Genomic DNA, 26999 nt, shown 5'->3' with positions numbered 1-26999 from the left:
CATGCTAGACCCAGCATGGACCCAGTAACTGGGGCGCTAGATTCCTTTTTTCCCCGAAATTTTGACATTATCGATCATTACTTCTAGCAAACTATATAAGGCTCCCCTGTGAGCTTGCCTTATAGTTTCTGGAAGTATCCTGGTGTCATGTGTTTTCAGTAGGATAACAGGAAAATTGTTCACAATCAAAAACTAAATGTTTTTTTTCCAAATCATCTATCAAATTTTTTAACAATAACACTTACACTTCAAGGTGTGTTGGAATTTTTTAAGATTAGGTTTTACGTTGCGAGAGACAGTCCACCATTAACAGTGCTTATAATGCATGCACGACATTGGAGCAACAACAACGTCATATGCTTTCACACCTTTCATTGGTTGTTTTTTTATTGAATATTCAGAAGCAAGTATGGCGTGCAAAATAAATCAAAAATATTATTCAATTACTACTTAACAAATTTAATTACATTTTTGTCCTAAGGCATTGGCTACTATATTAGAATCCAGAGATATCATACGGCATGAAAGTAAAACACCCCACCCCCTTTGAAGCACACACACTTCATAACATCCGTTTTCCCCCATTTCAGACCAGTAATGTTTGGTTTCAGGAGATAATAAACCAATCTATGATGTTTTCTCTTTAATGTAGACATAATATTTATTACGCTATCGGAATTTATTACAGTATGCAGTTAATAAAAAAAAAAATTGTTGTCATTTTCACTTAAAATATTTAAATTTTTTCCCCATATTGGCACACCATAGAATCCCAAATAGTAACGGAAAAGTTTCCGTATGGTGCCACCACTTTTTCATTCGACATGAAATAATATAGTATCTAATTTACCTCACTGAGATATCCCTTTTTGTAAAAATGAGTGAAAAAGTGGAAAGTGAAAAAGTGGTGGCGCCATACGGAAAGTTATCCATAGTAACCACCTCACGTGATCCATCTATAGTTGCGATAACGTAACCCTCCTCCCGATGGCCGTTGGGAGGAGGGTTACGTTATCGCAACTAATCCATCTAGTGACTAAAGCAGAATGAAATTCAATCTAGCAGATAGTATGATGGTTGATGTTTCTTTGGGTCCTACTACTTGCCGTCAACTCGCCGTCAACTCACCGTCAACCCCTCCAATATATATTTAAAATCCACAAAAGAAGCATAGAACAGTAAAGTATCAGCTCAAAGATAATTCGCGTATGTTTTAGGTCATATTTCGGAATAAAAATTTCGTTTTTTATCTTGTGAAAAAATTATCTCGAAGCAGCAAAACCATCGGTCGCCATGTTGCTTTTTCACATGGATTAGTCTTGGCCCAGATGTCAATGTCATGATTGCTACTTTTTTTTTATCAACACAAAGTCGTTTTTGTGAATGAAATTTTACTGAAAACCATGAGAAATATGTAGTTTAGCCCAGACTTAACACTTCCGTGCCCCATTTATAAATTTTTAATGTGAATTTAATGAGTTGACGGCACGAAAATGAGTTGACGGCAAGTTGCAGCAAGTCGGCGAGTTGACGGCAAGTAGTAGGACCAGTTTCTTTGAATACCGGACACTTCGGCACCTCGCAAACTCGGCACCTGCAAACTCGGCACCTTGCAAACTCGGCACCTTGCAAACTCGGCACCCACTCGGCACCAAGAATGTCGGCACCATACAAACTCGGCACCGGCGTTTTATTTACTAACAAACTCGGCACCAAGGAATATTACCTTGAAGAGTGAAGTGTTTAAAAAATAAAGTAACGTACGTGTACTATGTACTTACGCAATAAAAAATGGTTTGATAGTAAGTAGCTTTGTAAACGCTGTTAATGGCAAAATCACTAGTTATATGGAAGTTGATAAAAATTCCCCGACTCGCGAGAAAATTTGGGCCCCCATCAGGAATTGACCGTGGCGCCCGCACCGTGTTCAGTCAACAAGTTTTTAAAATTAATGTTGTTTTTAGGCTGAAATTGCGTCCATGTCGGTGAAAGTGCGGCGCCATTTTTATGTTTTGGGCTTTGAATAAGTTGAATAAATGTTTGTTTAGTTTGGTTAATAGTTTTCGAAGGATGTTTTGCATGATTTGCCGAAAGGCGCCAGCCGGCCGTGATCGGGGGACTAATTTCCCGACGGTTCTGCGACAGTTCTGTGCGTGGTAGCTCATGGCGTGCATATGGTGCACCTCCCTTCAGTGTTATTTTTTCTGTCCCGTGCTATATAACGTCGCTTCTATTTTTTGGTACTTTACGATAATTATATTCCAATAATTTTTTATTTGTAATGTTATTACTTCTTACTTTATAACAGGATCAAGCTTTTTATGGAACTATGGTGGGACTGAACTTTTAAATAAAAAATAGGCCTACCGTACCACGCAGTGTAAAAAAATCGAACTTTTTCAACTGGGTGCCGAGTTTGTGTTTGTACATGTGCCGAGTTTGTAGGTGCCGAGTGTGCAAGGTGCCGAGTTTGCAGGTGCCGAGTTTGCAAGGTGCCGAAGTGACCGGTACCCGTTTCTTTGACTCATTTGAATGTTGGCATAATAATGCACTTGTGATTAGTACCAAAAATCAATCATTTTATAAATGTTTGATCATAACCAACTACAGGAAACTTTATTCTCAGCATGATTAAGCCTGATGAAAATACAGACCGTGAGTAAACTGCGTAGCTTCTGTCACCGGTGCAGCTTGCACAATCTCGCGGTAAACGGGAATCAAAGTTGGGGTTCGAAAACATATGTATGAGGGTCGATAACGACGTTATACGTTATTAACGTATGAAGCTACGAATCGGTCATACATAAGATAATGTCAAAATTTCGAAAAAGGAATACAGCGCCCCAGTTACTGGGTCTATCCCCATGCATGGTGAGTAACCCATCCAAAAATTACATTTTATTATATTTCAAAACTTACCCTAATATTAATATCGTGACTATTGATTGATGAAATGTGTTTGCCTTCTCAGTTGGTGATGGTGATATCATGTGAAGGAAAAGTTTCCGTATGGCGTCCCATGCGAAGACTGTTGTTTAATGTTAGGCTAGTCTAATAAATGTCCTCAAAAGAGCCGAATTTGTCACTTTTTTTAAACCGAAGATTCTAAAAGGCTCCCGCAAGAAAAAGTTTTTTGATCATGAATGTGACGTAGTCAAGCCAAAGCCGAAAGATACGGCGTTCCGTAATGGCTCCGGCGACTGGATCCAAAGCCAAAGCCAAATCCAGTCGTTTTTATGATCGAAAAGGGTCAAAATAAATAGTCTGGTCCCCTGACCAAAGATTCCTATTGATTTTTGGGTCTGGGAACCAGACTATATATAACTCTACAGCTACGTCTAGATCAGCGCGTCTACCAGTGTTGAAGAATAGCAGACGCGCGCGATCTAGCCGTAGCTGTAGCCGAAGTCGCCGTTTCGGACACGGCCGTGTCCGAATTGGCGACTTTGGCTACAGCTACGGCTAGATCAGCGCGTCTGTCAGTGTTGAAGAATGGCAGACGCGCGCGCCCTAGCCGTAGCTGTAGCCGAAGTCGCCAATTCGGACACGGCCTAACTACAAAATAAATTGTCAGGGAAACATTTCGAAACTGCGCTTGCGTCCTGCGGTTATGTGCTTATACTTGCGCGCATGCGCATTCAGATCGACCATCGCCATCTTCGAAGATTAATAATTTTTGGACAGTACGATAATTGAACTAGTTACATGTTCATCAACCGTCATCCTGATTATTTGAGAATTTCTAATTTACTAACTGACATCTTATTGAGTTTAAGAAGCTGTTCAAATGGCCGATGCAGATAAAATTAATGTTGATAGTGTTATACAGCGGTTATTAGAAGGTAAGATCCAATCATAATTTGTAGGTTTACTCTGTACCGGTATACATGGTATAGGCCTACTCCTCGAACTATTTCGGTTTCGTCCGGCTATCGTCTCCCGTAACCTCGTAGGTTTATATCTCTCACGCGTTAAACGATGATGGTTCAATCATTGTTCAATGTATTTTGGAATCGAAAATCTCTCTTTATTTTAATTTTAAATCTCGCCAAAATGTATGTGTCCTTTGATATTTCAATGTCCGAGGGGGCGACCATCCAGAGAACCCACTCCGCAATCTCAAAATTTTTTAAAAGTTATAAATTCTTACCGTAATTCAGTCCCCAAATACTCCGTTTTACCACTACACTACAAATGCTAATTGTCCCCGAACTCTGCTGGGCCCAATTTCATGGCTCTGCTTACCATAAGCATAGTTGCGATAACGTAACCCTCCTGCCGACGGCGTAGCCGGAGGGTTACGAGTCGCTTCAATCGAAAAACAAAGAAATATTTTAGTCCACAGATTTGCTCATTTTTTTACCACTTTAAAAAATAATGACACAAATTCTGTGAACACGAAGGTGATCCTCAATGTCTAATGATTAAGATTCAAAAACACAATTGAGAAAATATTTTGAAAAAAAAGGACAAAAACTTACCAGATTCCAGGAGCGAAACAGTCACAAATTTCCCAGGTTCGATTTTTGAACCTGTCGCTGGTTACCATGCGCATCCCCAAGCGCTGAACCCAACCGCAGGTACCAGCCGACCGAGCCGCAGCCGAGTTTGACTAAACCATTCTGTAAAAGGGGGTGTAACAAGGGGTGCGGCAGTGCTTTAAGTGAGTGAACAGCGGCCATAGTAAACAGACAACGCACACGCACTGCCGCACTGCCTTATAACACCCCTTTAACAGAATGGTTTAGTCTTACAGCAATGAACATCGGGAAGTCACAAAATGGCGTAGCGACAGGTTCAAAATAGAACCTGGGACTGTTTCGCTCCGGATCTGGTAAGTTTTTGTACTTTAGTTCAATATACTTTCTCAATAGTGTGTTGAGTGTTATTCATTAGATATTGAGGATTAAAGGAACACGTTGCCTTGGATCGGACGAGTTGGTCAAAACAAAAGCGTTTGTAACTGTTTTTTATATAATGCATATGGTTGGAAAGATGTTTTAAAAGTAGAATACAATGATCCACATAAGTTTGCCTCGAAATTGCGTGGTTTTCCTACTACTGTGCGAACTAACACGGTCGGCCATTTATGGGAGTCAAAATTTTGACCCCCATAAATGGCCGACGTGTTAGTCGACGAGGTAAAAGGAAAACCACGCAATTTTGAGGCATGTTTGTGTGGACCATTGTATTCTACTTTTACAACATCTTTCTACCCATATGCATTTTATAAAAAACGGTTACAAACGCTTTTCAAAGACCAACTCGACCGATCCAAGGCAATGTGTTCCTTTAAGGTCGTGTTCTTAGAATTTAAGTCATGATTTTCGAAAGGGGAAAAATCGAGCAAATCTGTTGACTAGCTGTTGAAATTGTACGTGTTTGACCATTTCGCCGTTTTTTGATTGAAGCGACTCGTAACCCTCCGGCTCCGCCGTCGGCAGGAGGGTTACGATATCGCAACTAACCATAAGCACAGAATCGGCGCTTACGGAAGCAGGGAATTCTGTGCTTTCGGCAAGCGTATTTCACGGGTTAGCGGCGAATTTGGGCTTCTGCGCGTGCGTACTGCACGTTACTAGGCATTCTACGTTTACAAGGCTAGTGCATAAATTTGGCGCTTGCATGTAAGCGCGGAATCGCGATCGTAAGCGAAGAGTTCGGCGGTAAGCAGAGCCATGAAATTGGGCCCCGAACGCATCGCGAAGTCACGACACGTGACGAGCGTGCGCATATTATTTTTTTTTCCAGGACAAACGTGGAGAATTTTCGTTCTTCCGTCCTAGAATATAAAAAAACACTCGATCCGTGCTTTGTGTACAATAGTTGCGATAATGTAACCCTCCTGCCGACGGCGTAGCCGGAGGGTTACGAGTCACTCCCATTCGATGCAGGGCGAAATATTTTAGTCAACTGATTTGCTCATTTTTTACCACTTTAAAAAATAATGACACAAATTCTATGAACATGAACTTAATCCTCAATGTCTAATGAATAAAATTCAAAAACACAATTGAGAAAATATTTTGAAAAAAAGGACAAAAACTTACCAGATTCCAGGAGTGAAACAGTCACAAATTTCCCAGGTTCTATTTTTGAACCTGTCGCTGGTTACCATTCGCTGACCCCAAGTGCTGAACACAACCGCAGGTACCAGCCAATTGAATTGACTACCTCCCGACCGAGCCGCAGCCGAGTTTGACTAAACCATTCTGTAAAAGGGGTGTTACAAGGGTTGCTGCAGTGCGGCAGTGCTTTAAGTGAGTGAACAGCGGGCAGTGTAAACGGACAGCGCACACGCACTGTCGCGCTGCCTTATAACACCCCTTTTACAGAATGGTTTAGTCCAACAGCAATGAACATCGGGAAGTCACAAAATGGCGAAGCGACAGGTTCAAAATAGAACCTGGGAAAATTGTGACTGTTTCGCTCCGGGATCTGGTAAGTTTTTGTACTTTATTTCAAAATACTTTCTCAATGGTGTTTTGAATGTTATTCATTAGATATTGAGGATTAAGGTCGTGTTCATAAAAATTTATGTCATGATTTTCGAAAGGGGTAAAAATTGAGCAAACCTGTTGACTAGCTGTCGAAATTGTATGTGTTTGACCATTTCGCCCTGCATCGAATGGGAGTGACTCGCCGTCAGCAGGAGGGTTACGTTATCGCAACTATGTGTACAAAACATATGGACACGCGTCTAGGAATCAGACATCTGGTTCCCAGACGCGTGTCCATATGTTTTTGTACGCAAAGCACGGATCAAGTGTTTTTTTATTCTAGGACAAACGTGTGTAGATAATTCTCCACGTTTGTCCTGGGAAACAAATAATATGCGCACGCTCGTCTTGTGTCGTGACTTCACGATGCGTTCGGAGACAATCAGCATTTGTAGTGTAGTGGTAAAACGGAGTATTTGGGGACTGAATTACGGTAAGAATTTATAACTTTATAACATTTTTTGAGATTGCGGAGTTGGTTCTCTGGTCGCCCCCTCGGACATTGAGATATCAAAGGACACACAGAGCCTAATTTTGGCGAGATTAAAATAAAAATAAAGAGAGATTTTTGATTCAAAAATTCATTGAACAATGATTGAACCATTCATCGTTTAACGCGTGAGAGATATAAACCTATGAGGTTACGGGACGATAGCCCGGACGAAACGGAAATAGTTCTAGGAGTAGTACCGATACACATTACACATTAAATGACGATAATATATTAACTATAAGGTTATACCTAGTAACCTAGTATTATACTTTACCATCTCCATTGGTTAAGTCAGCAAAATATCCTGCCGGATACATCGACGCTAACTTAACAGTTGGGTTATAACAATTATCCTTTGTATTGTAGCCTTTCTCTGTGATAGACTAGTTGTAGTAGTACTACTAGCAGACTAGGGGGCCTACATCATAGGAGTGCGTTTTGGCGAATGTCGGTCACTTCGTACCCAAGTCACTTCGTACCCAAGTCATGTCATACGTGAATGAATTGGGTACGGTTGTTGAGACGAAGGAAACAATTTGAAACGAATCTTCGTTTTGTTTTTTCCAAACAAAAGTTGGGCAGTGTTCTCCACACGTAAATTGGGAGGGCGGGCACATCCTAAAATTTAGGCCACCCTGCCAAAGAATTGGCCGCCCTGCTAAAATTATTGGCCGCAATGCCCCAAAAAGTACAAAGAGACTATTTTTAGACTGCATTTAATAAGATCAAACGAGTACCTGACAAGCCAGAGCCGACTTCAAAATTATAGCATCAGAAATGCGATCGTAAACAAACGTTAAAACATGATGTACACACGGCCACATGGTTCGTATTTATATGCTGAGTGTAACACCACACTCACCATCAACAATGGAATACCCACTAAATGCATAGTGCATGAACAGTCCGCACGCTGTGATTGGCAGTTGATATACTCCAACATAACACGCACGTTCACAAACTGAGAAAGAATTACCACACAGTGCCGCCGTATGTACAGAATGGTACAATGTACAGCCTCGAAGCATGTTCAAACATGTCAACTTTCGCCCATTGAGGGCGTGCGCGATCCAGGGCATAGTTCATTGATCATTGAATCTCGATTATTTTATTACAAACGAAGTTCTTAACGACGGAACCGCTAATCACTAATTCATGGAAATGGTTTTGGATGGAAAAAGTATTATTTAGGGCCATAATTTGGGGATAAGATTGTCCAAAAATGTGGGTTTTGATTTTTTTTTTTCCCGTTTTGAAATGTACACACGAAGACCGTCTGATCATGGTCCGATCACCCGCTTTCTAAATTTCGACGTGCGGCATGCCGATCATCCCTTTGAGGTTATTGGCGCGGCGCACAAAGCAAAATGTATAACAAATTGTAGTTTTGATTAAGTTTTTAAAATAAGGTTGTTCCAACCGAAATGGATGCCCATCAATAGGTAGGTAGCGTCGTCGTAATACATTATTTTAAGAAAATGGTTTTCTCAAGCATTTGTTGCTTTCACGTTCGCTGACGTCATCAAAATGGGCGCCATTTTTTAAAAATTATTTTCTTCATTATATAAAATTAAAAGTGCGTTTTTTTTTAAATACACATTTCATTGTTTAGAATTGGTTTTAACACCAGACTCATTTAACCTTGTGAACTTAAATGTTTGTGCTTTGCTTAAATTTTCTTGTTTTGCATATATCGCTCATTTAAAAATTCCGTGCCCTTGAAAAAAAAATTATTTTTGGCCTTTGTGCCCTTTCATTTGGCCTTGGTGCCCTTCAAAATTTGCACCTATCGAAGGCCAAAGTGGCCTTGCCCTAAAAATGATGAAATTCCAGGCCTGTGCACAAAACCACATGATAATACTCACACGGTCGCCCACTGGATCATGCAGATGCCCAGCACATAACACACGCAGTCCGAAGTCCATTTTAACCAAGATTCAGCACGCTGTGATTGGCCATTGATGGCTGTTGATAAACCCATATTCATGGCTGTTGATAAATCCATATTCATGATCTTCTTGGGTAGCCTTCTTCACAATACACGCTCACAAACAGTAAAGAATTGGCGAACGTTGTGCATTACGCCTGCAGACTGTGCACAATGCACAGCCTTGGAGGAATTCTAATAACATGGACAACTTCTGCCCACAGAGGGCGTTGCGGGCCAAAGTTCATTGAATTATTTCTCAATGTGTGTTGTTGACCGATAGTTGATTCACGAAGATTTTGTTGCAAACAGAGATCAGAACATGTTCAAAACAAACAATTCTCAAAGCACAAGTTCATTCAAATGGTTGTTGATAATTTAGGGCATAAATTAAGAGATAAAATCGTCCAACTTTAGTGACTTCACTTCCGTGTTTTGTTTTTTGTTCTGTTTTAGTTTCAATTTTTTTGGTATTATATATGCAGCAGGCTAGTGAAAAAAACCTGTGGGTGATATAGAATTTTGGTTGACTCACCAGTCGGCGATCGTGTACTGTGAGGATACTCGGCACCATGCGGTTTGTGCATCGTGATTTCAATTGATTGTACGTGTTTTCTGAAACGAACGACAGCAATTCAGGTCCCGATCACGGCCAAATTAAATCTAGCAAGTATCTAGAATTGTCAAACTTACTTTTTAAAAAGCTTTAGTAACAGTTTTCTGTGGGATTTTGCCACTGAAAAGGAATAATTATTTGACTCGCCCAGCGGACTAGTGAGAAAGGGTTTTCACTCGCCCGCCGCTATTTTCACTCGCATTTGGCAACCGGGCGTCCGCTAATTTCGAACCCTGCCTATTTTGAGATGGGCTTTACATCGTAAACAGAATATTTTCTTTATTTTACCCAAACATTTTACTTTTAAACTTAATAAGTATTTATTTTCTATGGCTCCCTGGACATGTTTTTTCCTCTGACAATGTCTATGTCAAGGCACAAATGGGCAAGAGAGCCTGGGGAACCCATCAAAGCTTAAACAAAACCTAAAACCCTTCAGCTTCCAAAGACGCTGCCCCTGTTGATCCCATCGGGTTGTGAGGTGCTACACTGCCCCATTACACCCACAGGCCTCAAATTTCCTGGCGGCCACGACGGCCATGGCCGCCGGTGCCCTTCTAACTGGCCGTGGTGCCCTGAGAAAATCGGACGTTTTCGCGGCCAAAAAGGCCGTGCCCTTTTTCTCCGATGGCCGCCGTGTCCTTTTTGAGATCAAAATATTTATGTTTTGATACACTTACATGTACGTGTACATCCTATATTAATACACGCACACAGAGCGCAGTCGGTTGAATGCTCATCACACGGAATTGAAACGGACGGCAGCATGCAGTGCATGTGTGTGTGACCATTTGTGTGTGCACGATGCAGAAACGAACGACAGACGTGCATCCATAGACATTGTGTACTCGAAGTTTATACACGGGCCGGATGTACTTGCAACGACCATTTGAGAACAATCGCACTGGTACTCATCTTGCAACACGCGTACCCACGCAAGGTTGTCCATGATGGGTACCAGCTAGTCACAATTTCGGTTCCAATCGAGGTTGGGCGTCCGCCTATTCCACTGGTATTGTGCTTGTTCACTGGTACTCGTACATGTTTGTGCACGTGGGCCATGTTACGTAAATCACGCATCATGTACATGTACATGAAAGGTACATGTATGTCCGTGGAATAAATCTCCGCTCTGCACACAGTTAAGTGACAGCTCATTGTTTACGTCCGGCTGTCGCAACAAAATCTCCGCTGCACACAGTTAAGTGACAGTTCATTGTTTACGTCTGGCCATCGCAACAAAAAATGGATGCATACTTTTACTTCCCATTAATCAATAAAATTAAATACATTTAAAAAAATTTTGGTTAAAGGAAAGCAAAAGTAATGAAATGGTTCATTAAAATAGCCTTCATGGACCTGAAACAGAAATAGTTTCATGTTCTTTATTTTTTATGGCCTTGATGCCCTTTTTGAAATTTTAAGTTGGCCTTGGTGCCCTACCTCATGGCCTTGGTGCCCTTTCAAAATTTGACAAATTTAAGGCCAAAGAGGCCTTGCCCTAAAAATCGGGAAATTTGAGGCCTGCACCCACCCTCTCGACCATGCTCTCGACAAAATTAGCCGGCATCCAATTTGCCCTAGCTACAACCTTGGGTACGAAGTGACTTGGGTACGACAATTTGGGTACGAAGTGACTTGGGTACGAAGTGACCGACATCGCGTTTTGGCTACTCCCGAGTCCTAGAACTATTTTCGGTTTCATTCCACTATCATGCTATTGTCTCCCGTAACCTCATACATAGACGCACATCTCTCACGGCAATAACGATACTGGTTCAATGAATTTCGGAATTGGAAACCTTTTTTTCTTTTCTTTTTTTTCTCGCCCAAATTGGGCTCTATGTTACTATGTATGTGTCGTTTGTGTCCTCTGTATGTGTCCTTTTTCCTGGGAAAAAAATACGCGCACGGTCGGGGACAATCGGCATTTGTAGTGTAGTGGTAAAACGGGAGTAGTTGGCATGGTTGGGGACTGAATTACGCCAAGAATTTATCATTTTAAAGGCAGTGGACACTATTGGTAATTACTCAAAATAATTATTATCATAAAACCTTTTTTGATTACGAGTATTGGGGAGAGGTTGATAGTTTAAAACATTGTGAGAAACAGCTCCCTCTGAAGTGACATAGTTTTCGAGAAAGAAGTAATTTTCTACGAATTTGATTTCGAGACCTCAGATTAAGAATTTGAGGTCTGTGACATAGTTTTCGAGAAAGAAGTAATTTTCTACGAATTTGATTTTGAGACCTCAGATTAAGAATTTGAGGTCTGTGACATAGTTTTCGAGAAAGAAGTAATTTTCTACGAATTTGATTTTGAGACCTCAGATTAAGAATTTGAGGTCTCGAAATCAAGTATCTAAAAGCACACAACTTCGTGTGACAAGGGCATTTTTTATTTCATTCATATCTCGCAGCTTTGACAACCAATTGAGCTCAAATTTTCACAGGTTTGTTATTTTGTGCATATGTTGAGATACACCAAGTGAGACGACTGGTCTTTGACAATTACCAATAGTGTCCACTGCCTTTAAATAATTTTTTTGAGATTGTGGAGTGGATTTTCTGTCGTCCCAGGGGACAATGAGAGGACACATAGAGCCTAATTTTGGCGAGAAAAAAGGGAAGAAAAAAGAGAGATTTGCGATTCCAAAATTCATGAGAGATGTACGTCTATGAGGTTAGGGGAGACGATAGCGGAACGAAACCGAATTAGTTCTAGGATAGTTGCGATAACGTAATCCTCCTCCCAACGGCCGCCAGGCCGGAGGGTTACGAGATTCTTTCGAGCGGCAAATGACAATCTGGTCCAACACGTGCAATTTCGACAGCTAGTCACCACAGCCATTCCATTGTGACTCCGTGACAATCTCACTGGTTTTTCAACTTTTGAAAGATCTATACTCTAAAATATAACACATGGCTCTCATGTAACTCAATATATATAAACTTAGTGAAGAGCCCTATGGGCAATTCCACGGTAACTCGCGTTACATTTAAGGGGTAGTTCCATTAATGTTTGGGCTGGTATTCTTTTATTTTGAGGTCAGATAAGTAGAATTTCTCTGAGGAACATTAATGGAGTTATGACTAACAACCCCCCTCAAAATAAATTCTAAAACACTGTTCGTCTTCTTTTGACAACAGCTTAATTTTCGGTAACTCATGTTACATAAAAAGGACATAGCATAAAAAACTTCAGCTATGTTTTCAAATTCTCCTCAAACTGGGCAACCCTGATGGAAACTTTTCTGTGTTTCTATGACATAGCCATGTATGACGCATGATTACATTCAAATAATAACAAAACAATTGATAACAAATCCGAGAGGACCTCTCATGTCGGTAACTCGCGTTACGGTAACTCGCGTTACACTTTGTCTGCGAAAAAATGATGTCTCATTTCATGCATATATCATGTCAAGTTTGCAACATTTAGGGCCTACTACATAAAACAAATTGATAACACACTAATGTTATACGTAACTCCTAACTAACTCCTAACTAACTCATCATGTTGTCACTGGCATACACATGTCCATACATACAGTATGTATGGTGCACACAACTTGGTAGCCTTGCTCAAGGCAGTCGCATTATTCGCTCCGAAAAGACGCAGCTGTAAACCCACCCGCCGTATACCCTGTGCATGGTGTGTGCGATCACACCGAATGACCAACCCGTATACACACTGTCACATCGCACGAATACTGTTCACACAAGTCATCGCACTCTTACACCACTAACCGCATGCGGAGGCCGTCAGGCCGACAGCCTTGTCGGGTCTGTATTTTCCCGTTTTAATGTGTTGTATTGAAAAAATTCCAATAGTGGACGAAATTGGGGGGGCTCTAGGATATGCTAGTATGCAGCTCATGAATATGTATATCGTTGGTCAGACCAATCAGACAACACAGGATGTGAGGCAAATGAATTATTCATTTTGACGTCCAATCACGCACTTCCCTTATCACGACCTTTGGACCCTATCATGCGTCCGTGGTGGTGGTGTGTGAGGTAAACATGTCTCGTCTTTCGCGGGCATTATGGTAATGAGCTGACCGTGGGAACTCTTCGCTTGTTATAGTAATGAGGTCAGTGGCTTCAACACAGATCCTACAAGGCTGTCGGCCTGACGTCCTCCGCATGCGGATAGTGTACGGGGGCATCGTGTCGTGCGATGTTACGCACAGTGAATACGGGTGGGTTTTACGCACAGTGAATACGGGTGGGTTTTACGCACAGTGAATACGGGTGGGTTTTTATACAGCGGCGGTCTTTTTTCGGAGTGAATAATTCGACTGCCTTGAGCAAGGCTAACAACTTGGCTGCATCTAGTGTGATTCCATTGGATATTCCGACCAGCTGTACACTACACTTACAAAAGTAAATGGAAAGAAATCACTGCTTTCCAGAAAAGGTAAATGATCTACATGTTTGCTCATTGTTTCATTTGAAATCTACAATGTCCTGTACATTTATATGTACATTTGTTGTACATCATGTGTAAAGTCTCAAAAGTTGGTTGAAAACTTGTAGTGGTAGCGATTGTTGGCTACGTGTATGTCTGGCTTCTTAAGCTTCACCATCATACTGCGGAGCCGATAGAAGATGACGTCCCTTGAAAAAGGCCATTTCCATTTATTTCCTGCTGGCTCCATCACTGAGACTTGAAAGTCATTGTCTTCTCCAATTGTATGACTTCACCTGGGAAAAGGATGTCCTCATAATTCACAGCATACCAGTCCCCAACCTGAATCAATGCGTCTCCTGTCGTCATGTCTTTCCTTGGTGGATGCTTATCTTTTGAGAGAAGTAGTGCTACAGTAGCTCCATTTACATCTTCAGAGAAGTGCATGCATGTAATTCCAGTGATCTGTTCGGCTTTATCAAACACAGAGTTCAAGACCAGTGACTGATTGTGTTTGTGGATGTCTTCTGATGTCACTTCATGGACATTGACATTTTCATGTCAATTGTTGCATCAACAAAAGTCACAGCATTGGTCACAATGGCTTTACGTGTTGAAACCTTGCTCCACACATGACGCTTCGTTGAATGTCCAATCATTCACTGGGCCTTTCCCGTGGAATGTAGCAAAACAATTCCACTCGATCTGGTTGATGTGCTAGGTTTTTAGAGGTACAATGGTTACACCTAACGATTTTCGAACTGCGATGCTGGGCCACTGATGCCCAGATTGACACTCCTTTGACACTCTTTTGATGATACCAGTCCATGTAGGCCACAATTGTGTCTTTTGTTTTAGTGTGTTGTAATTATATTACATATTATTACTGTAGTACATGTACCTTGCCCTAAAACACGCATGGGCCATACATTTGTATTGAAAAACTGCATCAAACAGGTGGTAACTCGCGTTACCTATGGTAACTCGCGTTACATGGTAACTCGCATTACAGCTTTTAGATGCTTATATTTTAAATATTTGGATGAATAAGCAGAAAATGGCATCATAGGAAGTTATAGTGTTGGGTTTAATTAGAAAATAATAAATCTCATGATTTGTTTTAGTTCAGAAGAATTATTAGAGGAAATGAAAGGTGTTGCATCCCTGTATGCCATTGCCCAGTCGTGAGAACTCAGAGGAACTTTTTAGTTCCGGATCACTTTTTTTTTAAGTACAACAGAAGCACTATATTATACAATAAAAAGTATAAAATAAAAAGTTTTTAAAAAATTGAAAATTTGTTAAATGCAACGTGACTCGCGTGACAGAAGTTTGTGACTCGCGTGACAAGTGAGAAAATATACAATAACTAAACAGGATACTGCATAACAAGAACAATTTATTTCATTCAGAACACTCAGAACTTAAAATTGAATCTTTTCATCAAAGGAAGAAACACCTGAAGCAACAAAATAATCTAAACAGGCTTTGACTTAAACGTGGTAATGTTGGGGTGGTTCTGAAAAGAATTGGTGGTTTAACAACACTGTCTGGTCGAAACGTTGAGTTGTTAAACCACCAGTTCTTTTTAGAACCACTCAAACTCATAGAGAGAACCCTTACTAGAAATTATTATATTGTTTTGTGATTGGGGAAAAGACTTTTTTCTCACTGCGCTTGGCAGAGTAGGTTGATAAGAAACCACAAATTTTTGTGTCAAGTTATAATGGCATTAGACTGTGTTAGGCTGAGTACATGTACATGTAAATCTGTTAAGTAATTTCTTTATTGATGCCCCCCTCCAAATCTAACTTAAGAATACTGTCTTAAAATACACAGTTTCATCAAATATTTTTGTTTAAGTTCTTGTTTTAAGTTTATCATTCCTTGTATTATTTAAATAATGCCTGTAAATTATGCAGATGTGAGCACATTGTACAGTGCAGTATGCAGTGTACACATGGTACATGTAGTTTAACATGATCTGCTGACAGTGTGCCAAGTTATACTTTTACACTGTAATAATTCCTTGTTCTAACAAAAATTTATAAATTCAGGGGCAAAGTAATATGTTCCAGTGGGCTGGGGTGCTTTTGTAACATTCCATAGACATCATCCCCAGACATGCCAGAATACTCTGGTAGCTTTTGCTAACCACGTGCATTAAGTGCATTTGCCGTGACTCGCGTGACAAACTCGAGGGTGTTTTTTTTTTAAAGTAGAAGGACTAGGTAAAAAAAAACAAATTAATTCTTGAAAGACCCTTTGAAAAGACCACTATTATGAGAGAAGAAAAAAAATGTTGAGGGTATTTAATATAAAAAATACTATAATCATTTTTTTTGTGACTCGCGTGACAGTAAAACGAGGGTAAAAATTAACTCCCATTTTTCAAAAGTTAATAGTTCAAAAAGGCATATTCAATTTTGGCTGTCCTTACTAATGACTCTTTGTTGTTTATACATAATGATTAAATCCGAACACCTATTGTTTCATGATTTTTTTTTCAAAACCTGAATTTTAAGGATTTTTCAGACTTTTGGGTACACTTTTTACCCATTACCAAGGCCGTCGCAAAAACAATAAAGAATATTTTTATAAATTTTTTTTAAAAGAAGAAGCACTAGGTGTTCTTGTTTCAAAATAAATGTAAAAACTTCAACAATAAGCATTTTAATTTTTTTACTATGAAGCGCAAATACGGAATGGCTGACATGTACATGATGCGTGATTTACGTAACATGGCCCACGTGCACAAACATGTACGAGTACCAGTGAACAAGCACAATACCAGTGGATTAGGCGAACGCCCAAACTCGAATGAAACCGAAATTGTGATTAGCTGGTACCCATCATGGACAACCATGCGTGGGTACGCGTGTTGCAAGATGAGTACCAGTGCGATTGTTCTCAAATGGTCGTTGCAAGTACATCCGGCCCGTGTATAAACTTCGAGTACACAATGTGTATGGATGCACGTCTGTCGTTCGTTCTGCATCGTGCGCACACACACACACACACATGCACTGCATGATGCCGTCCGTTTCAATTCCTAGTGATGAGCATTCAACCGACCGCGCTCTGTGTGCGTGTATTAATATAGGATGTACATGTAAGTGTTTGATTTTATGTGCACACAGACGGACGGTATCAAAACGTAAATTTTGATCTCAAAAAGGGCACGGCGGCCATCGGAGAAAAAGGGCACGGCCTTTTTGGCCGCGAAAACGTCCAATTTTCTCGGGGCACCACGGCCAGTTAGAAGGGCACCGGCGGCCATGGCCGTCGTGGCCGCCGGGAAATTTGAGGCCTGTAAGATAATTAAAGCCTATGCCCCCAAATGCAAGAAACGAAACTTTTTGGGATAACTGGTTGTCCTCTTCATTGAAATTAAATTAATTTAGTTTTTTACTTGAAACCAAGGGTTTCTATATGAATAAGATACGATTTATCAATATCTTTAAGATATGATTTATCAATATCCTTTTCATACAAAACCCGTTTCATTGGGTTAACCATCCGTAGGGAAACCTTTGCCCAATTTTTTAATTGTTCTAATATTTTATTTTTTCAAAATTCTATTTTTAATAATTATTGGTTTATATAGGCTGTCTGATAACTTAATAAGCCTATGCACCTTCTCTATTTTGCCTGTCTCGGGGCTTAAAACTACGTTTATGCATGTTTTACCAAAAATACAGGTTTTTGATGAAAAAGATAAGCTCATTAAAGCCATTGGACCCTTTCGGTAAACAGTATTTTCCAAGGCCCACACTTCGTGTATCACGACTTCTATACCAAATAACAAACCTGTGAAAATTTAGGCTCAATCGATCATCGGAGTCGGGAGAAAATAACGGGAAAACCCACCCTTGTATCCGCGCGTTTCGCCGTGTCATGACATTTTTCAAAAATACTCATTTTTCGTAAATCAAGGTCAAAGGTCAAATTTGTCCGTATTTTTTCGGTGGTGCGTGACAATTTTTTGATTTTATGTTATCAAATGTGGGCCATGTCAAAGGGCTTCAAAATGATGTAAATATTATCTCTGTAGGTGCCTTACTTTTGGAGATTGGAGATATGATTGTCCAAACATAGCAGGTCATGCTAATTAGTCAAAAGCTCCTTAAGCCCTACTCTCAAAATAATGATCCGAATTACATAAAATTTGGGATTTGGGCATTTCTCAGGGAGTCCAATCAGCACACCGAATTTCATTTAAATCCGTGAGGGTCAGGTCCAAAAGCATGTTGAAATGACACGGAATTACCCTAGTATTGTTCTGTGCACTTCCAATTGTTGAATCTCGATAATTTTATTGCTAACGAAGTTCTTAACGACGGAACCGCTACACTAATTCATGAAAATGTTTTTTTAAGAAAAAAGTAATATTTAGGGCCAACACTTAGGGATAATGTCGTCCAAGACGGGTTTTTTTTCTTTTTCTTTTCCAGTTTGAATATTGCATTTGCAGTCCGATCCCTCTTGTAGGAAAAGTAATGAAAGAGTTGCGACAGGATACAAATAATTTTATTTTTTCCCCTTCTTTTTGTAGGATGGATGTTGGGTAGATGACCGAGGTTTTTTTGTTTGTTCTTTCTTTGAGTCTCCAAAATTGCCTGCAGGGGACTTTGGGAAATTGTCATGGTGTCCATACAGCCCGAGATGTGGTTGATACCCAATGGCAGCTCGTTAAACGTGGATGGATTTGATGGATAAAGTTTTTGAAGTTTTTGTTAATAAGTAGGCATTTCATCAACCAACTCAAACTTTCGCTTATCATTTACTAATATTTATCTTTCTTTATAAATCTTGCCTTTTATCAGTTTTTCTTTGACAAAAAGCAAGTAAAACCACTCTATATGTTCAATGTATTGTCCAACATGTTTCTTTTATGTATTGAAAAAACAATTGATATTTGAAATTTTAAAAAGAATGGCGGCCATCTTGAAAATAAAAAGCCCGTACTCCTTCTTTTTTTTTAGAAGCCCGGACGCTGAACATGTTTCTTTTTTTACTTGCCCTTAGTGTCCCTTACTACATTTTCAATGAGTTCACTGCTAACAAATATATCCATGGAAGAAATTATTTCCGAAAATATGTTGAAGTTCTGCACTGGCGATGTGATCAACACAGGGAACGATTTTGCCTGTATTGCACCTCAATTTGCGATGCAATTTGGATGATTTGCTATGCAATTTAAAAAAGTGTATCGCAAATTTTGCGATCCAATTTGCGATGCATATTTTGTAACATTCAGCTTGATACAAAAATATTGATTTTTTAAATTTAAAACCATTCATATTTAATCAATTTTACCGCAAGAAAAACGATGCTAAACTAATAAGAAATCTCCGCCGGCGACTAACATTTTCTTCCATGATGTTTTACACACCGCAGAAGAACAAAATCGACCAATGAAAATTTTTTTTACACACTATATGGAAATTCAACAGCCAATAAAAACGCATGTCTCTGAGACTGTGGCTTTCTCCCCCTAAGGCATTGGCGAACCAGACTACATGTACATGGTTGTTTTGACATACAGTCACACACGTGTGTGGATTTGTTTATTCTGAGCGACGGTGACTTGGGATTTTATAACTAAACTGATGTTTTCTACTTCGAAAGTAAGAACAAACAGTTGTTTATTTATAAAGAAACATAGATCTGCAAGGTATATTAAATCGTTTAAACTGTTGTTTTTCGACAAAGGAGCTGGAGAAATGCAGGAGCTTTGATCTATTTGTTTTAATCGTGTGAAGATACATTAGCTGCACTATTGAGTCCTGCTAATAATGTGCTGTGCACAAATACTTTTGCGACGATCGCAGTACGTAACCCTCCCTCTCCAACTGAATATCACCGGTTCAAAAACGATATTATGTAGTTCATTTTGTTTCTTTTATTATTAAATTGGTTTTAAAGTTGTCTCCTACCTATGCACACATTTATTATTCTTAAAATTATCCTATGTATTATTATGAAAATTCTTGGTTGTCTCTATCCAAAGATCCTTTCGAAGTTTCAAACTTGTGTCTGCCGACTTGTGTCCTTGTTGATTTTCATTTAATATTGTGAATTTTTTGGCAATAATTGTCCAAACATAAAGTACATGTTGATGCATGTATTTTAGCAATTCAATTCAATTTTAAGACCCCCTTCTTTATAAATGAACCCGATGCAAAGTTTATTAAACATTTAAGGCTGATTTTGGTGTGTTTATTTTATATTAAACCAAGTCTAGACATTGAAAGTTGTTGGATAAATAAACAACAATTTGATGGTTATTGTGTCCTTAACCAGTTGACACTGGATGTCCTGTTGGCACAAAGATTTGTGCTGGAAGATGTCACTTCTTTTTTCCCTCTTTTCTCAATTAAAAAAATTAAAGTAACAAGCTATGCCCTATGTATGACAGCATTTTACTTAAATTTCAAAATACAAAATATTATGATTCAAATCAAATATGTTTAATAACTGGAGCCTGAAGTATGGAAAAGGACACCATAAAGTGTAGCACGAGTTACCATGGAATTGCCCACTTTCAGAACGCTTTGTTGGATTTCCATCTGAATTTTTTTTCTTTTTTTGATGATGCTAATTTTTTGCTGCCTAGTTCTCAATAAAACCAAATAGAAGTATGAATATTAAAGTTTTGCCCTAACACCCCTAGCAACAGTTGTCAGTACACTTTTCATGTTTGGTAACAATACCATAAGCCACCGTTTATTTTTTACTCCATCACAACGATACTGGATATTGCAAGATTTGATAAGGGTCTTACATATTTTTTTTCACAGTTCGAGGATCTCGTCCAGGGAAGAATGTACAGTTAACTGAAGCAGAGATCAGAGGACTGTGTTTAAAATCAAGAGAAATTTTTCTCAGTCAACCAATCCTGTTGGAATTAGAGGCACCCCTAAAAATATGTGGTAAGTGTTAGCTTTTTCTTTTTTTTATACCTGAGACGGCAGGCTTAAAAAGAATGTTTGAAACTTGCACAGGTTCTAACCTGCCATTGTATGCTGAAATTTGAACATGTGGCAGCCTGTCCGTTCTTGTGCGCAACATTTGCAGTGTTCTCCTACTTTGAAAAATAAAGGTTGGTGGTGGGGCTAAAGCGTGGGGTACGTACAATGCGAACGCAAAGCCCCTACAATGTGGGGTCTGTGGTGCATTCTAAGGTCAATCCTGAGGTAAATCCTCACTTTTGTGAGGAAATATTTTTTTAAGTTTTTAAGAACATATTAGGTACAATACTTGTTTTCTAAACTCTAACTTGGAATAAAAAGCTTTTTAAAAATGTTTTTTTATGAAAGCCTAAAAAATATTGTTTCCTTAAATGTGTCGTCATCATCAAGAGTATACTTCTTGCCAGTTCGGGTATTAATAAATACTCAATAAATACTGTTTATTTTTTGAATATCGGGATGGCTACAATGTGAAAACATAATATGATTACCCCAAAACAAAACTATTAATTGTCACCAGCACATACCAGCACAGCAAGATGTGCTCTCCCACTATCCCTGGTCTGTGCTCAAAGAAAACTAGCGAAATCTTTTATTAAAGACACTGGACTAGGCCTGGGCGAATTATTCGAATATCCGGTTAATGGCGAATAGGTTTTCCTATCCGTAACCGCGGATGCCTTTTTTTTCTTAACCGGATATCCGCATAGGGCGCGAATACCTATTTACAAACCGGATAATTCTGTAATTACAACCGAGTAACCGGATATTCTTTAATATCCGAATATCCGCGGACGTCGGGCGACAACTGATATGAATGTTTTGTCTGAATTCTTATGAGACTTCTATTAAAAGACAGCATAAAACAGCATAAATTAAGTATTTAACTATGCTCACCTCCGTGAAGAGTTAAAACAATGACATTTCACACGTAATTTGTTCAAAGATTACAAAAGTTTTCCTTCACGTAGAGTCAATCGCGATCAAAAGAAAAAGCAAATCGCCATCTTTAAATTAGATCCGGTCATTTTTATGAATGAACCGAGTGACACTGTCTAAAACTAATATCAATCCGCCCATAAGATCTCATTCACAAACGAACAGCGCCCTCTAGCGGCAAAAAAAACTATTCGAATATCCGGTTAATTTCGGATAGTTGGCCAGCGGTATCCGAATAACAAAATTTCACTATTCGCCCAGCACTACACTGGACACCTTTGGTAGTTGTCAAAGACCAGTCTTCTCACTTGGTGTATCTCAACATGCACAAAATAAAACCTGTGAAAATTTACTGAACTCAATTGGTCATCCAAGTTGCGAGATAATAATGGAAGAAAAAACACCTTTGTGTGCTTTCAGATGCTTGATTTGGGACCTCAAAATTTAGTTCTTGAAATCAAATTCAAATATTTTAGTGGTAAATTACTTCTTTCTCAAAAACTACATTAAGTTAAGGAGAATGGACGAGAAAGTATGATTCGTGAATAGAAAGTACGAGCCGAAGGCAAGTACATTGTATTCACGATCTACACTTTATAGTCTAGTCTCTGACTTAAACTATTTCCCCCATTGACATGATTGGTTATATAACAGTTTCAATGAATTGGGTTTCTCAGTAGTAACAATTGTAGTTAGTCTATCTAATTTTGTATACGTTAACAAACGACGATTGGTCACATTTTATAAATATTTTACAACATATTTGAGGCATTCTTTAGTGCTTGCAACATTATCGAGTACAACGTCAGTTAGCTCAGCTAACAATAAATTGTGTTACTAAAGTGATTTTTATAAACTGGAAAAAGTTTTTGTAAATTGAAAGATAACATCATAATATTCAGCTAGCCAATGTTTTGTTGCACTTCATCTTTCAGTTTGAAAAGACAGTAATTTTCAAGTTGAACTATTGTATTGAAAATACCTGCAGGGATATGATACATGACACACTACTGTTACAAAATAGACCAAAAATGGACAACAGATATTAACATAATTTACCCTGTCAGGATGTTTAATACAGTCCATAGAATCATAAAAAGTAGCTGCTTGAGCAAGGCGTTACAAAAGAAGAGAAATACCTGCATGTAAAGTGAGCCATGTTAAGAACTTTCTGTACATAACTTGGTGTCCAATTGAAGCATATTTCTCATACTAAGCAGAGAATTTTCAGGAACCTCAAAGTTGTCCTTGAAGTATGTCCAAATAGATGCAATATGACGTTTAAAAAAAAAAAAAAAAATTTAAACCCCCAAAACGAGTTTTGTTTTATGTACGAAAAAGGTTACACTTATCATTTTAAATTCGCTTGTAAAATTTGGCACGACAAATTCAAAATGTTTCTTACAATGTTGCACTAACCCTTAAATATAAAAAGACATGGTTTAAAAAAACACTGAAGTATTTGTAATATTTTTAGGCAGGATAAACTGTGGCAAGTATAGTGTACATAACATGGACACCAAAACTGTATGTACATTTGCTGGGAAAATGAATTGGAATTTACTTGCTAGTGACATCAATGCTTCAAATCATTTGAATAGTAAGCACCTGTTTATTACTAATTGTTAAACCCCACTGATTTAATTGTAATATGTTTAGGCGAGGTGAACTGTGGCAAGTGAACATACATAACATGGACACCATCATTTTTAATGAATTTGTGGGGAAAAAATAATTGGTCTTTATGATTAATCGGTGGCTAGTGACAACATAATTGTAAAACATTCGAACAGGTAGGACCTGTTTTGTTTTATTAATAGTAATTTTATAGTTTTAATTGATGACCCTGATTTTATCTAAATACTGAGAAAGAGGTACTTTTTCACACGAAAATTTTGATCCAAGAAAGGCTTATCAGTTTGTGTAGATGAAGTTATGATAAAGGGGTGCTCATTGCCCCAAAGTACAACAATATTACACCTGTATAATAGTACAAATTAAATTTCAGTAGAATACAATGATCCACACAAGTAAAAAATACTCAAATTGCGTGGGGATGGCCGGTCATTTATGGGAGTCAATGGCCGACCATGTTAGTTTACAAAGTAAAAGGAAAACCATGTAGTTTCTAGGCAAATGTGTGTGTGGATCATTGTGTTCTACTTTTGAAACATCTTTCAGGCCTCAACCTTTAGCTTCAGAGGGGCGCACCTAATTAAAAAATGCTTCTAAAGTTGGCACTTTGCTGCCACTCCAGCCCTGTCGCCTTCCTGCTTATTTTTGCATCTTTTGTGGGATGGCATGCTGATTAATCAATAACAAACTTGATGGAGTATGATGATCTCCAAAATTAGGGCTCTGCCGTTACCTCCATATAATCCGATTTTGACGTTTTACAATTCCACATTTGTTGTGTGTACACAAACATTTGGTAATGAAAAACAAAGTCGCAAGGCAGGCAGATCACTGGTAGTGGTGGGTCACAAACATTAATTCAGTACAAGCCTTGGACACCAGCGAAATAGTCAAGGGAAAAACATAGATTGTATCCAGCCCCGGCTGCGCGCCTCCCCCGCCCCATCCGCTACAAATACAGATCTCAATAGACAAAATCAGTGCGAAAATGCGTAATTTAGTGTAGGGACTTGTAGCGAGGTTATACATTGGAGTAGTCTGGTGCTGCGTTTTTAGTAGTAAACAGCTCAACTACGTTTGATATGGTTACCATGCCAAGTTCTCGACACATTTTTTTATTGCACAGAAGCATCATTGTGAAAACTAGTGTGCGGGATCGTACGTTCCGATTTTACCTCCATATAATCTAAATGGGTCACAATGTTAACATTACATAACATTTTCGAATAAATAATAATATGGAATCAATGGAAAAGGGCACGACGGCCAAGTGGCCGTAAGGTACGTGATTTTTAAAAGGGCTTCACGGCAATTCGCTGGGGCATCGGGGCAATGGCCGCTGGTGGCCGCTGTAGAGGTCAAGGCCTGATCTTTCTAACAACATATGCATTTCATAACAAACGGTTTCAAACGCTTTTCATAGACCAACTTGACTGAACCAAGGCAACGTGTTCCTTTAAGTTAGATGAAATTATGGCAACAGGGTTTTCATAATAATAAAACCAAATTTAAGTTGTAGATTTGGAGATATGATGACCCCTAGAATTGATCATTGGTGGTTCCAGAATTTTCATGATGCTTTGGTGTGGTACCTAAGCAATGTCGTCCACTCTGGACCATGTGTCAATCCCCCCAGTAGCACTCAAGAACCGCACCTCCACTTCTTTGCGAATAGAATCAACATCTTAAATCTGAATGATCAATGAATAAGAACTGTGATTACACAATAACTTCAAAAGATTATCTTATAGTATCAACTACTACAGGTGATACTTACATCTTATGATTCTCATACTGATACCTAAAACATGTAAAACGTAGTATTTGAGCTGCAATACCTCATCTCTTCATATGGAGTTTCCAAATGTGATAATTAGCTGTTTCATAGCGAAGTGCAGCGAAACAGGTCTTGTTTTTGTTTAAGTTTTTTTTTTTTTTTTTTTTCTGTTTCAGCACTTGCGATTTTTTGCATAGTTCCTAAAGTGCAAGGGCCTATTTTCATAAATCGAAATGTGTCGAAATGTATCATATCCCTGCACATACACACAACTGTAGGTTATGTTACAAATCTACACTTAAAGGGGCACACCGGCTCACCGTTTACGCAATTTAGAGGTGTAGAATCATAAATAATGTATTTATAGATGGTTGCTGTAAAAAAAAAAAATCATCAAAATGTCACGTAATTAGCAAAAAATGATTAAAAAAAAACCAAAAGCGGTAAAAGGCCAGCGTATACGTGTTTCCAGCCGTTGCAACTGTCAAATCTTCGTGACGTTGTCGCACAATGTTGTAAGTAGACTGGTGCTTTGTTTATAGCAACGTTTTACTATGACGCAGCATAAGGATCCAGGTTATCCATGTATTATAAACAACCAGCATAAGGGGACAACAAAAGGGGACAACAATGGCTCAATAGCACTTTAAAAACAGTTTTACCGCAAGGACGAAGACAAACAAAACATGACTGATAAATGTATAATTAAAAAAAGGGTCTGCGTAAATTAAATAAATTTGATACAAACCGCGGATATGAAAATCACAGAATTAACATCCATTTTCCATGAAACAGAACACGTTACATTTTTGTGTTTTACGTCACTGGCACTGAAGCAATTAAATCATATTTGTACCTCAATCGAGTGGAGTGTTCACCGATCTCTAAAAATCTGGTGCCGCTATTTTTATTCCAATGCGTTCACAATCATCACTATACACGTGCATGTTACGTAAATATTCACAGTCCGTTCGCTTGTGTTCGTCGACTCGCCATCAACATGACCAATGCAGATGGAAGGGTAAGGTTTAGTCTTTACCACGCCGTCAATGATCAATTTACACGAAGCACGGTACATAATTAAGCATGCGGTACCGATCATTACGCCTTGGGCCAAGACAGTTCCAAATGCAGGAAAGCACCCTCTGTTGTCCATGATGTACAAGCTCTGTGAAATAGTGAAAAAGCAAGATGGCGGCCGACAGCTTTGCCGCTTAGAGATAATTTTTTCACCAAGCGAGTTGGCATCGAGTTGACGACAAGTAGTGGACCCGTATTTTCAGTGCGTTCGACATGGTCCGACATTTCCCAACAACGTGGTCATTTCTGGCCAAGGGAATTTCCCCTACAGCATCGCACCCACGCGTGGGCACGGCAACACCCAGTTCATTCAAGTACCAGAAAAGCCGTGGGATCGAGGTGATGGATACCGCTCTGTGATATGGCAGCGCTGAAAAAACATCAGGCCTACGTCATAAATATTCGCACTGCATAAACGTTTTAAAGGAACACGTTGCCTTGGATCGGTCGAGTTGGTCTTTGAAAAGCGTTTGTAACCGTTTGTTATAAAATGCATGGGTAGAAAGATGGGTAAAAGTAGAATACAATGATCTACACAAATATGCCTCGAAATTACACGGTTTTCCTTTTACCTCGTCGCCTACCACGGTCGGCCATTTATGGGAGTCAAATTTTGGACTCCCATATATGGCCGACCGTGCCAG

The 26999-nt window shown here is 39.1% G+C and overlaps 1 protein-coding gene across 1 annotated transcript in view; it reads left to right on the top strand.

Annotated features, from left to right (window-relative positions):
* The first annotated feature begins 3633 nt into the window (after positions 1 to 3633).
* Positions 3634 to 26999, top strand: part of LOC139938064 (serine/threonine-protein phosphatase PP1-gamma catalytic subunit A) — a 48112-nt gene continuing 24746 nt past the window's right edge. The window contains exons 1-2 of the mRNA XM_071933434.1: positions 3634 to 3842; positions 20754 to 20885. Of these exons, the coding sequence (XP_071789535.1) occupies positions 3788 to 3842; positions 20754 to 20885 (187 nt within the window). The 5' untranslated portion in view covers positions 3634 to 3787. The remainder of the gene's footprint in view (positions 3843 to 20753; positions 20886 to 26999) is intronic.

The sequence above is a fragment of the Asterias amurensis genome, chromosome 6 (assembly GCF_032118995.1).
Source record: "Asterias amurensis chromosome 6, ASM3211899v1".
NCBI lineage: Eukaryota > Metazoa > Echinodermata > Asteroidea > Forcipulatida > Asteriidae > Asterias > Asterias amurensis.
This window is presented reverse-complemented; position numbering and strand designations above follow the sequence as displayed.